Here is a 13,497-nt window from a genome sequence, read left to right on the forward strand (position 1 = left end):
TTTGTTGTTTTCTTTAAATTCTTAATGTCATGGTTTTGTTTAAGTGAAAGGGAGACGTCAGGTCCCTGATTTAAGTGTGGCAGCCCGTCTCAGTCTTAACCCCTGGTCTCCATGGCCCCACTCAGGTCCTCTCTGAGACCTCCCCCACCCAGTCCTCCAAAGGCAGCACATCCCACCGACTCTTCCCCTCGTGTTCACGCCAGTCTCCTGAGATCAAACCAGCCAGTGGCCTAGGTGGGCACCTCATTTCTGGTGTGTGTGTGTGTGTTCTCTGTACATGTGTGTGTGTGTGTGTGTGTCTGCGACAGTAAGAGAGAGAGAGTTTCTGCCAACAGACACACTGACCTCACAACACATTTATCTCCAGCTGTCATCGCTGATCCTCCCTCATCTCAAGCTCCAGCTGCGACTTCTCTCACCCTCCCGTCGTGTCATACCTCCCTCTGTCTCTCCCTTTATTTCTCTTTCTGTTTTTCTATCCCGCTCCTCTTTCCATCACCCCCCTCCTCCCCACCTTTCCTCTCGCTGACGGTCACATAGCTTCCACCCCAGCTTAGCTTAGCAGCAGCCAAACAGGATCAGACTCCAAACTATGTAGATGAAAGGTCAGCGGAGAGAGCTGCGTTCACGGCCAACTGCAGGAGCTCTGGTGTCACATGGCGCTCAGAGAACCCTGCTGGGTGATAAACTGACAACATAGGGAACATACTGTCGAGGTTTCTCTTATTTTTGAGGTCTTTACAGGAAGCAGATAAGACATCTGAAGGTCAAACTGAATCACTTTGAGATATAGATTGTGTCCCAGTTGCATGCACATTGATAATTGTGCTATGTGCTGACTGTCAAAGTACACAGTTTTTGCTGTTACCATACAAAAAAAAACTATTTTAAACAGTGGAAGGCTGCCGCGAAAAGCAGATTTCATAGATTTTTAATAGACTTTTAGTTTAATTATGGATTAGTTTAATTAATTTTTTTAGCAGATGGAAGAAGCTCCTACATTTGCTTTGAGCTTTGCTTCCTGGAAACAGCTGTAATGTCACCGCACAGCGACAGTCTGGTTGGATGAATTTATGCAGGTTGTCGCCCTGAAAACAAAAGAAAAATCTGGCTGTAATGTTAAAATCTGAATCGAAGCCCGTATTAGATTCCTACATACACTCACACAGTGAGAGGCTCATAACAGAGCAGCTTTGCACACCTGATGCACCCGTTAGGAATTGATTTCTGCAGCACTCCAAAAAATATTACCCAGCAGGACGACTAATAAACAGTACTGTCCAACAAATGAGCTGAAATTGAGACATATTGACTTTTAAGCCAGCAATACGTTTTAGGATAATTTCAGAATTGGCCTACCATTAGAAATTAATCGCTGTCCTTACATAAGGAGGTACATATATGTAGATATGAGAGTCCTTATATGTTTATCAGTAGCTTTACGATACTGCACCTGCACTGCAGTCTGCTAGGTTTTTATTGCTGTCTGGACAAGATGAAGCAACACGATTGCTCCAGATATGGCTTTTGGGCTCATCCTGCTACAATAAACCCCTGTAAGTTAGATGTTTGGGTAGAGCTTCTTGACCCCTGACACAAAAAGTTTTAAAAAGCCTAAAATGTTCCAAATCAGCTGTTTAAGAAGTCCTTTCAGGAACCTCTTTGGGTGTCTCAAACTGGTTTAACCTCTACCCTAAAGAAGCTCTGAAGGACTCTGGTTTTGCTGTGTACAGTTTCCATGTAACCTCCAACGACCTGCTAACACGGTCACACTCACACGAGCATGAAAGCCCGTCGTCTAAATCCAGACGTGTGGAGAAAACCTTGAAGCCGTGACTGTGAGAACACTTTGTGGAAAGCATGTGTGTCACACGTGCTTCACTGGGAGGCTCAAAGCTTTGCATCCCGCTCGGCCACGTTAAACAGCTTCAGCTTTGATACGGAGTGAAGTTTATTTCCGTTAGCGCGGTGAAGACCTTAAAGACATAATTAAAGTAAATGGATGTGTGGCAGAGCGGAAGGAAGCCTCTTCCAACATGAAATAAGTCTCAGATACAATCAAGTGTAATCATAAACAAATGCAAACAAGAGCAGTTAAAAGTGCAGTGTGGGTGCCGAGCTACTTCTCCCTAAATGTGTTAATCAGCCTGTCACTCAGTGCTTAATTATCACAAGTCTGAAAGCAGCAGTGGGTTCCGTGTTAGCGCGACATCAAAGCAGCTCCACATAAACCCCTCCGGGCCTCCGCTGAGTGGAGCCAGTCAGTTTGTTATGTGTAGTAATTGTGAGGCTGCTGAGTGATCCTTCCCTATTCATCACCAGCACCAACAACACTGGCTGCCCGGGTCACAGGAGCAGCGTGTCAGGGACGACCTCTGTTAGCGAGCTGCCTGTCATACCTTCATACTGTTTTTAGAACAAAGAAATGAGGCACGGTCTCTGGCGCCTTTTAGATTATTTTTATTTTTGGCTCTGCAGATTCATAGATAATGTTTCCTCTTCTCCTTGTGGGGTCTAGAAACTCAATATTGATTTAAAATATTAGAGTAGAAAATAGCGCGAACATGGGGGGGGGGGGCTGAGTTTCCACCCCCGGCCTGTGCTTCACGCCTCTGCTGTTGATGCATACACACACTCTGTATGCACTTGTGCACTCACTCTTGTTTACACGTATGCACTCATGCGCAGGGCTAATCGATGCGGTCACTGTTGTGAAAACCTTGTAGCTTTTACTTCATCATTTCCAGGAACACACAGCGGCCTCGTGTCCAGATTCTGCTTTCAAACACATTTTAATTTATCGTCACACGTTTTTTTTTTTTTTTAAGAAGTAAAGGATGAAAATCACCCAAAGCTGTAGTTACAGGGTTTTCACACAGGTGCACATTCTTTGAGATGTGCACACGCTCGAGCCAGAAGTTTGTTGTGAGTAATGGCATGGTGTGTCATAGAAACTAATACTCACCCCGCACACCTCCTCCCCCCGGCTCCTCCTCACACAGGCTCGCTCTGCTCTGGCCTCTTCAGTGCCTCCGCCCTCGGGGTGTCCTGTAGCGCCCCCAACCTGCGGGACTACGTCCGCACGCACCACCACCTCCACCGAAAACCACCCCTGTCCCCCGGCAGTCTGCCGTGCCAGATTGGCATGTTTGGTACGTTCACACCACCGTCTGTCCTCCTCCACGAGGCGCCTCCTTTCATCTTTATCTCTTTGGAGAAGGTCTCCAAACTCTCTTTCTGGCTTTTCTTCTTCTGCTTTTTGCTCCTTTTGAGACACTCAGTATTTGTCACTTTTTTTTTTTTTTTTTGATCAAAGCTCCCTCCTTTCTTCCATTCCCAAAACAAACCAGCACTTTCAATCTGTTGCATCACATATCGTGAGTGAATCATCGCGCAGTGTGCATGACGAGGGCACTGATTTGACGGCAGAGTGATTGACTGTGCAGCAGATGCTGAGCATGCAACCTCCGGCAGGACTGCGCGATCGACCGCGGCTATCGGTGATCAGCGTTCTTCCAGATCAGCATGACCACTCACTGATCACACCGCTGTCCGCCTGGGACCGAGTGCGTTGAAGTGTTCCCTCTCTGTGCATGTTGTTTTGCAGTTGGTGCCACATCCTCTCTCAGGGAATTTAATTTCATAATCCACAGTAAAGCAGTTTTTGTGTCTGGAAGCCAGAAGTCTGGCTTTTTTTTTTTTCATTAATCACAATTTACGGTAATCCTTACATTAAGAAACTCAGCCTGTTATTTGGAACAGATACACTTTCAAGACCCAATAATCCACCTTTAAATAATCCTCCCTCCCCACCCTTTTCCCTCAGTCTCATGTTGGTAATGGTGAGTACAAGCAAGCTGTTTTTACAGCCACCAGGGGTCCTTATGGCAAGTTAAATCATCCCAAACATCTGGATGTGATATCATTCTCATGTTCACAGCTGTTGCAGTTATACAAATTTGTTTAGTGCTTTCCAAAGATTAATGTGATGTATTCTCAGGTTAAGTCAGCAACAGATGATTGTACCAGCAATTTATTTGCATGCATATGGATCCGCACGAGCTGCAGGGATGTTTGTTCCCACTGCGGGTTTTAAAGAGCAGAAACTGAGCTGTTCAGTTTATCCACCGGGTGTCACTCTGACTGTGAGGCTGCACGCCGCCAGGAGCAGACAGATGCTTTCCCTTCTCCACCCTGTTGCATCATGTTCTGCTGTGTGAGAGACAGGTGAGGGTTCGGACTGACGTCAGTGCTGCTCGTTTGAGGGAAGAGTGGGCAGCATCGGGACGGCTTATTATTCATGTACGGGAAATGTGAAAAGAAAGGAGGAGCTAGTTCGGTTGAGCACACACAGCCCTGTCAGAATGAGTCCAGTCACTTAGAAAGGAGCCAAAGCCTGTAAACATCTTTTTCTTTCATTAGGTTTGGTTTGCAATGCTGTTATTCCCACTTAAAACTGTTTGTTTCAACTACTTATTCGTTACTTTAAAAGCAGCTATTGTCAGCATTATTATATTGACAATGGGACTCGTAAAAGTATATGAATTGTATGTGAAAGGGTCTCTTCATGTCTATGGAGCATCGTTCAGCTGCTTCACTCTCATCAGCATTGTTTTTAACCGTAACAGGAAGCTGTTTTCAGCGAAAATGCTCTAAAAACCTTCCGTACAAGCTCAGCAGCAAACCACAGACAGACACAGCTGGAGATTAGCTGCTGAACTCAGTGGAGCATTTAGCTGCTGAAGACCAACATATTTCCCTCAGGGGTCGGTGGAGACCAAACGTGGAGCTAAAGAAGAGAGAATATTGGACCTAGATTTGTCTGCTTGTGTACAGATTAAACAAACAAGAAAGAACTTGTTCATTTGGGAGTATAAGACGTAGGAATAGGCATATTTTGTTGTCTTCATGCTAAGCTAAGCTTATCTGCTGCTGTCTGTAGCTCTGTGTTTATGGCACAGACATGAGAGTGATATCAATCTTCTAATTCCTGCCAAGAAAGCAAAATGTTGAACTTCTGCTAAAAAAAAGTCAAAACAAAGGGGAAAAAATTTTATTTCCTGTCACCCTTCAGATTAAAGTCCATCCTCCTGCATGTTTGCCATTCAGCCGAAACGTCCACCTCCTCCACCACCTTTCCGTTCACCTCCTCCGATAGCCGACCTCCTCTGTTTGTTCAGAGGTGACTCTCACTTTCACGCATGTCGGTTGGCAGACACGTGTTGATGAGTGGACAGGCCGACTCTCTCTCTCATTCTGTTGTTCTCTCTTATTTCCTCTCATGTGAAAACACATACAGGGAAACAGGCAAACAGGTCAGACTGGGGTACCAGCAGTCCCAGTAATACCAGTTACCTTTCTTATCTCCTCAGAGCTGTTCTCTATGCCGGCAGTAAAGAGATTTTCTGTGTCGTTTGCCAGGCATCCGACTAATGGTATGTCTGCTTTTATTCAAGTCTATTTCGACACTCCTCCAGTGTTTCCTCTTATCTTGCATGAACTTTTTGTGGGGAAACATTTCCTGTGTTTTCTGTTCTTGGGGGTTTGACGTTTGGCTGCGTTAATTACATGAAACGTCTCCGAGATGAAGATTGAAAATAGATGGAAGGAGTTTCTGTTTCACCGCACACACCCTCGGTGTTTGTTGTACCTTGTGTTGTTTTGGGCCCTCACCTCTAACACCACCTGCTCCGCCTGCACCTGTTTAATTTGCCTCTCTGATCCTGTGCACACATCACATTACCTGCACTTTTTGTTCATTTTAAATCAATTAGTTTGAGCTTTAAAGAGTGACTGAAAACAAGCCTCTAAAGCAGCTTTTAACTGCTTTTTGTGGAAAGTTTCCAGTCTGTTCACCTCTGACGTCACAGTGATGTCACGGTGTACCGACACACCCTGGAGTGCACGTCTGCATCACTGCTCAAGGTGAGAAGTTAAACCAGGAGACACCAACGAAGACGAGCCGCTTTTAAAGCTGCGTGTAGCTACACACCAAAACAAGCCAGTGGTGGGTTTATTCATCAGTTTGGACCATTAAAATAAGTTTCCAGTTCATAGACTTTCATTGTTTTTTGTTTTTTTTTTAATTAATTTCTCTGTGAACAGCTTTTAGATTGTACAAATTTAGTATGCTTTCACTTTGTGTTTTTAATCAAATTAGCGATACTTTACAAGCAATTTTTAGTCGATCAAGAAAAAAATAATCAGCCTCTAATTTGTTCATCAATTCATTCATCAATTGACTCATTTTTCAAGCAGGAATGCCAACAATTCTCTGATTTCAGCCGCGTCTCTGCTTTTGTGTCAGTCCTTATGGATATCTGTGAGCTGTTGGTCGGACAGAACAAGACATTTGAAGTCATCTCAGATGTTTCGTAGAACACGCAGGTTATTAATGAACTGAGAAAACAATCAACAGATGGACCAGCATTGAAAATAATCATTAGTTGCAGCCTTGAAATACAAAGAGTTGTTTTTCTTTGTCAGAATCTCACTTGATAGCGAGTGTTTGCTTCACCTGTGCCAAGCTGTGGATGCTAACTGCCTCCTGTAAGTGTCAAAGGTGGAGCAGCACTCACAGCTGAAGTACAGCTGCTGCTGTCACGCTCGCTCTCCAGCGTGAGCGAGTCCTTCTGCGAAAAGTTCTTTTCTCTGACGTGTCTTTAATCCAGTCATCTGTCGCTGATGTGCAGCCTGTTAGCTCAATGCTAACTGATGTAAAACTGTTGGGAAATGAGAGCTGCTCCTCAGTGCTTGAAAAGATTTCTTATCATTGTTAAAGCTGCTGTATGATGAAACTCACTCTTAACTTTCTTCAAATGTCTGTTGGAGGAGTTTTGAACCACCGCCGTGTATGAGGAAGTCACTCACGGTCGAGCTCAGTGGTGGCAGCCCCGCTGGCTCTCATAGAACGAGATGTGGCAAATTAAACACGACTGCGCAGCTCAGAGCTGAACACAGTCCTGAAAGGTTATTTGGATGTGACTGAATGGTATTTAGGCTTTAAATCAATGGCTCACCAGCAGCACAGCGTGTGCTGGCAGCCTGTTAAGTGCTGTCTGCTTTAACGTGTCGTCGAGCACCAGGATCCTCTCGTCTGGATTGAGAATGACAAGCAGAGTCAGTGTAATTCAGAAATCTGATATAATGTTGACAAGTGTTTGGACCAACCACTGGGAACCACAGCGAGGAGTGTTTCGCTCCAGTCGGGATGGTAGTAGCATGCGTGTTATGAGGCAGGCTGGTTTTCCTGAGTTTTGCGTCTTTATTTTGTTATTTTTTTTATATTAAATTTCAGATTTAAGTCATGATCTTCTCATAAAGGGCATATGCTCTTAACATACAGAGGTGAAGTAATTTATGTTCAAAATGTCCTTAAAAGTATAATAAGCAGGATTTTTGTTAAAACAGTGCAGAGACTCATACATAAGTAATCACTCAGTCATCACTTACGACCCACTGGAGGTGTGTGGGCTTGAATTTATCAGCAGAAAACCTGCCACATTTTCTTTTCTTTATGTTTCTGTGCTTCAACCTTTGGGCAAAAATTCCTGCGTAGTGTACCTTTAATATTGCACATTTTGTGAAGAGATTTATGTCTGTGGAGGTAAAACTCTACTAAAAGGATGTTTAGCTGTGGGAGGTTTTGGTTAACTGAACATTTTTAGAACATTTCAATTGTTTGTTTTGTTTCAGGTTGAGCCATAAATCAGTCACATAATCAATGCAGCGTTTGGAGCGAAACATCTCTTTATTATCTGTTGATTACAGCCGAGCCTGAACTCAGACCTTCGATGAGAGAGAAAAATGAAGAGTGTGTATGTTTTATCCATTTAGTATCTAGTTGTTGTTAACTTGCCCGAGTGTGAGGAAATCTGAGAAGAAGAGAAAATGAGCGCTGATGAATTACCCGTCACGATGCTCGGTCGAGGAGAGGACAGTGACAGCAGTTTCCCTCTCGGAGCCTTTTTAATGGAAGAAGTGTTGTGGTGCCCAGTGTGCTGCAGAGAGCGAAGTGTCTGCAGTGTTTAATGAAGGAACGTGTTGCTTTAAGTGTTTGGTTTCACTCCTGGATGATTTGGTGAGCTGTAGTTACTGTTGGTCACAGCAGACGGGGTTTAGTACTGCAGGTCACATGATTCTGGAAGCGGCAGCTATTGTCGTATTAATGAAGACGTCTGGGAGTGATTGAGCTTTTTCCATCATTCAAGTCAACTTTGTGTTTAAACGTGAAGCTGCAACAGCAAGAAAGCAGGGCCGGATTAACCGACTCATGGGCCCAGGAGGGAGAAGAGATCTGTGTTACCTTCATTAAACACAGTTTTTACACCGTCTGAGCTCACATCAGCTGAAGTAACACAGGCTAAACTGGATGTTTGCTCGGGTGTAGGGGCCATTCAAGATACTGTAAAAATGCATGTGTTGCCTTAAATCAGCTAGAATTAGAATAACAATGTGGGGTCACACGTTTGTTGAAGCTACAGAGAAATTATCTCCTGAATCTGCAGCTCAGCTTTAGAGTTTCATCTCACTGTCTGCTTGTCTGGCTCACAGCTTTACTGTTTCAGTTCACTCTCATTGCATCAGGTCAGTTTATTGAGCTGTTTTCGGTGAAAAAGCAGACAGTTAGCCGCTAGCTGGTGAACACAGTGGAGCATTTAGCAGCTAAGGACTCACATGTTTCCCTCAGGAGTCGGTGGAGGCCAAAATCAGAGCTGAAAGAGGGTGAATGTTGGCCAAAAACACAACTGCACATGGAAAATAATGTTGCTGTGTTTGCTTACAAATTTGTTGTATCAGCTTAAAAGGTGTTTGTGCACGGTTGAGGCATCCTGTCGTGCTCAGGTTTAAAGATCAGACCTGTTGGATCAAAGGACATCGGACTGGATCTGAATGTTCTTCCTGTGATGAATTTCTCTGTTCAGACATCCAGCTGCACACATACATCCACTGTCCTTTTAGCTCTGTTGCACAGCTCCTGTCAGTCCTCCTGCTCCTCCTCCTGCTCCACTGTACTTTCTCTTCCTCTCTCCCTGCTCTGCCTCTCGCCCCTCAGAGCCCTCGGACGAGCTCCACGTAGTCCAGCCGCCGGGGGGGCTTCCCGCTGAGCCGGCCCTGCTGGGGTTTGCCCCTCTGGCTGTGGACGGGGCCGTAGCCCACCACCTGCGCCACTGTCCCTACCACCTCCGCCTCCTCAAGATCTGCCTGATGTCTGGTCAGGAGCTCCCAGAAGCCCTCCACGGTCAGCCTCTGTAGACCGCTCTCACTCTCCGTTGCCTCCTCTTCCTCTTTCTAGCCCCGTCCAGCAAGTCGAGCTTTGCACCTTCTGTAGTTCAGTGCTCTTCGTTTTCCTTTCCGTCTGGTTTTCTGCCTGTTCCTTGTGTCACATGTGCAGCCCGGCCCGTCCTCCGTCCAGCCGTGAACATGTTCCTGTGCTTCTCTGTTATTTTGCATGTCTGCAGAGGGTGCAACACTGAGAGCAGGAAACGTCCATTTTCTGCTGCGTACTTAAAGTCACAGTGAAACGGTCGTAATCTTCCATAATGTGACATGTTCTGAATGGGTGGGTGGGCTGTCTGAACACACACACACACACACACACACACAGAGTACAGTCTAATAAGTCTGTCTACCTGTTGTTGGGAAATGAAGGTAACTGGTTTTTACAGAACGCTGTGAGTTCTACTTGGCTTCTTGTGATCATCCAGTTCATTGCACAGCTGATGTTCAGATATTTTTTTTTTGTTTTGTTTTGTTTTGTTTTTTTTGTTTTTCCCCACACCCGATGGGCACAATTTGCATAGAAATGGATTTTTTTTCCATTGGTCTCTCTGCTTGTTCATAGAACACCTTCAGGTATCCATAGCTGCTTCTGAATTGCCGTGTGTCATCATGCCATGTGCTACTCTGCCTTTGATTGGCCAGCACGAGTTGCCTTCATTGTTTTTCATTAGGTTTAGGCATGAGATTCAGTGGACTGCAGCTGTGTTATACTGTGGCATTATTTACTTTATTTCTAATGTTGTCTCATGATATGTGGTTTTATTCTGGTTTTAGGGCTCCTCTACTCTTTTATGTTTCCTCTTAGGGCACATCTGGCAGGTGGAAGTAGATGAAAAGTATCCTTTTAGGTTATCATTGGCTGTTTACATGTTTTTCTGTTGTTAAATGAGCGTTGTCCCTGTTAAAATAACAGTAGTTATGTTATGCTAGTGGTCAAGTGCAGTTTTATACAGTAGGAGGGAGTTAGCTAGTCCAACATTACATTTGATTGGATAAATTTCTATAAACACGAACCCGAACCCAAAAATATGATAAAGTTTTATGACACAGGATTAAAACGTTCTTGATTTCACTGTGTCTTTAAGTCTTCCCTGCACGAGTGGACACCTATTGCACCGTTTCTGGACCCAGAAACAGATCAAATATAATGCAAACCTTATTTTGTATGTATATTTTGTCTCTAAATGAATCATCAACATGCATGCTGCGTGGACTCTCGATGACCAGCCGAACAAACTCTTCTGTGGAAGACTTTCAGGCTTGTCCGACTGCATTGTGTGCATGCTCCATCCTGACCAGTGGCTGTAGAGAAAATACCCTCAAAACTGTGCGTTTGTTCAATTATGAGCTCTGCAGAAAAGCAACGGGTGCCAGTGGAGCCAATTTGGCCTTCGCACCGGGAGGTCAGGACTGGGCGTCCACCCGCACTCCTGCAATGTGCTTCCTGGCCAGTTGGCAGATATTTGAGCGTCTGCTGAAAGATTTGGGTCGTCATCTGATCCCCTATTTCAATTTGCTAATTAAGTGGAGGCCTGTTCATAAACTGCTGATCTCGTAGAGTGTTTGTGCAGCACATCTTGGCACCTTAACGAAGCAATTATTCTTCCTCAGTGTGCCATAAGTGACAGTTGTTTTTATTATTTTTCTGGCTTTCTTTGCGTCTTTGTGCCCACCTGTGTTGACTGCGTGAGTGCTGCAGTGTAGCATCAGTGTTTCTGCTCCCTCTGCATCTGGTGTGTGAGCTGAATTTGATATCCACACGGAGAGGCTGCAGCAAAGATGGGGAGGAGGCAGAGGCGATAAATGCCATCTTATGTTACTTTCATACATATCCTGCGTTAGAGTACAGTAAGGAGAGAAGGAACAGCTGGAGGTGAGGATAAATGTCACGTCGCAAACCTAAACAACAAGATCAAACGTGCCAGAAGTGCGATACGCATCTTAGCCTGCTGAGCCATCACAACACTTCTCTCTCCTGAGGCTTTATTTAAGCCAAGCAGGTATTATTTTCCCTCTGTCATCAAAGCTTTAGCTGCAAGATCTGTTCATGTTGAGCAGCGATCTCTCCTCTAATGAATAAAGCTGCTTTGGCCATCATCCAGTCAGGAAAAGACTTGATGATTAATGGAAGAATTCAGTCTAAAACAACTAAATGCTTTGATTCAAAATGCTTCTGCAGGCCTGTTTTTGACCAAAGGGCCACACACAAACATCATGTAGAGACGTGTCCAGCAGAAGAACCCTGGACAGGGTTTGATGACCCTCACATGATCTATAACTTTCTTGATGTCCTTGAAAGGCTTTGTGTTGCTCTGCACATGAACGATCCCACGAGGAGCATTAACACCGAGGAACTCCACTAAAATTATCAACCGGGGAAATTCATATCTCGGCCCCTCGAGGCCTCCAGCGGCTCCTGTCCATTAAGTGCCGACTGCAGTTTGTTCCGCTCGTGTCGTCAAATCAGACAGGTTGTTTTAGGGAGTAGCCGTGGAAGAAATGTGCAGTTGTAGCGTATTAGTCATGGAGAAATGCGAGGCTGGCCAGCGTGGATGGATTGAAACGCTGCTTCAACCTCCATCCGCCCACTTTGCTTCTTTCCGTGGTGTCGCTTCATCATGGTGACAGATCGCTCTGAATGACTGCGGGTGTGTTTGCTCTGTTTGTGCGTGACAGTCAGCTTCCCGTGGCGTAGTTGTGTGTGTGAGTGCATACTGTACGCAGTGTTTTTACACATGAATAAGTTAATGAATCCTTACAGACGTCTGCAAAAAAAAAATGGATAAATGGGTTTAAAAAAGACTCCAAAGGTGAGATTGTTTCGTATGCAGGCGCAGTTATTGTATTTCTGTCTTCTCCAGAGTTTAATAGCAAAGCTGCATATTTTTTTCCTCCTCATGGTCCACGAAGGGTCACATGGCCTCTGAGCACATCGCCTTATATTTATTATCCAACACTCCCAGAAAGAAGAAACAACTGAAGCACCAGTTTGGATTTGACAGCCACTGTGACCAGTGTTGTAACTGCACTGAAGTACAGTTTTGATGTACTTTACTCGAGTATACTACCTTCCACTTTCATTTCAGAGGGAAACATTGTACTTTTTACTGCGTTGTATTTATTTATTTAACTTTCACACAGAAAACCTGTAATGAGTTTCTAAAATGACAAATCGTTCAGGGTTAAACTACCACAAATTGATGTATATGAAGTAGAGGCTCCACCTCGACCAGCTACAACATTAATGCTGATGGTATAATAATGATATAAAATACAGAAGCATGACAACAACAGGGGCCATTCTGCAGCCTAATGAGTACTTTTACTTTTGATACTTTAAGTACTTTTTGCTGGTAAAACCTTTGCACTGAAGGAAAATTGTAAATGCAGGACTTTTACTTGTATATATGTATTTTCTCCGCGTGATACGCCCACTTTAATGGATCAAAATACTACATTTTTATAACATGATCATTTTCAGTGAAGACATGCGTGAACCCCAAATCACTTTCCACTCACTCAGTTAACATGTCAGCACACTAAACTAAGGAACACTGTTAATGATGCACACCCTCCTATATCCAGACACTGAACAGCCCGTTTTTGTTCGTATCGTACGTTCTTACTAACTAAAGAAGGACATTAACAGCAAACAGCAGCCGTGCTGATGTTTGTTCACATTAATTTCGGCTGGTAAGTTTGAGGAGTGCAGCTACTGTCAGGCAGTAGGTAAACTGTACCAGCCTCTGTAGAAGGTAACAAGCCACTAATCGTAGATCTTACTGAACGTCTGTGTGGCTAGTTAACACGTAAAAATGGCTGCCGAACGTTGTCAGTATGGCGTTTAGAGACTGAGCAGACACCTGGAGGGCAGCCAACGTGCACAGAGAGCCACAGTGTCACCACTCCTCCTCCTCCTCCTGCTCCTGCTCCTCTTCTGTCTGATGGAAACGTGGCTGTGCTCGTGTCTCTCCTGTCTGTGCTGCAGGCTTTGAAGGCTGCTCCATGGTGCCCTCTATCTTCCCGCTGGAGACGCTGCACAACTCGCTCTCGCTGAAGCAGGTGGACGAGTTCCTCAACACGGTGTGCGAGAGCAGCAGCGAGGCCCACGCCAAAACCATGAAAGGTAGGCGTGCTGATGGCGAGTCAGCAGTAACTCATCTAGTATTGATATTAAAAAAACACCATATTAATGCTCATTATTTAGTTTTGGAT

General features: G+C 44.7%; 1 protein-coding gene across 5 annotated transcripts in view; it reads left to right on the top strand.

The window, feature by feature from the left end:
- ppip5k1b (diphosphoinositol pentakisphosphate kinase 1b) overlaps window positions 1-13,497 on the top strand; it is a 45,473-nt gene that overhangs the window by 28,425 nt on the left and 3,551 nt on the right. For 2 of the 5 annotated variants that reach the window (XM_076733056.1, XM_076733057.1), the window contains 2 exons: window positions 126-234; window positions 13,271-13,408. In XM_076733056.1, coding sequence (XP_076589171.1) covers window positions 126-234; window positions 13,271-13,408 — 247 coding nt within the window. Of the gene's footprint in view, window positions 1-125; window positions 235-3,002; window positions 3,153-5,372; window positions 5,436-9,055; window positions 9,242-13,270; window positions 13,409-13,497 lie in introns of all 5 variants that reach the window. The other 3 variants (XM_076733058.1, XM_076733055.1, XR_013077272.1) reach the window with 3 other exon arrangements.

Source organism: Chaetodon auriga, chromosome 6 (assembly GCF_051107435.1).
Source record: "Chaetodon auriga isolate fChaAug3 chromosome 6, fChaAug3.hap1, whole genome shotgun sequence".
NCBI lineage: Eukaryota > Metazoa > Chordata > Actinopteri > Chaetodontiformes > Chaetodontidae > Chaetodon > Chaetodon auriga.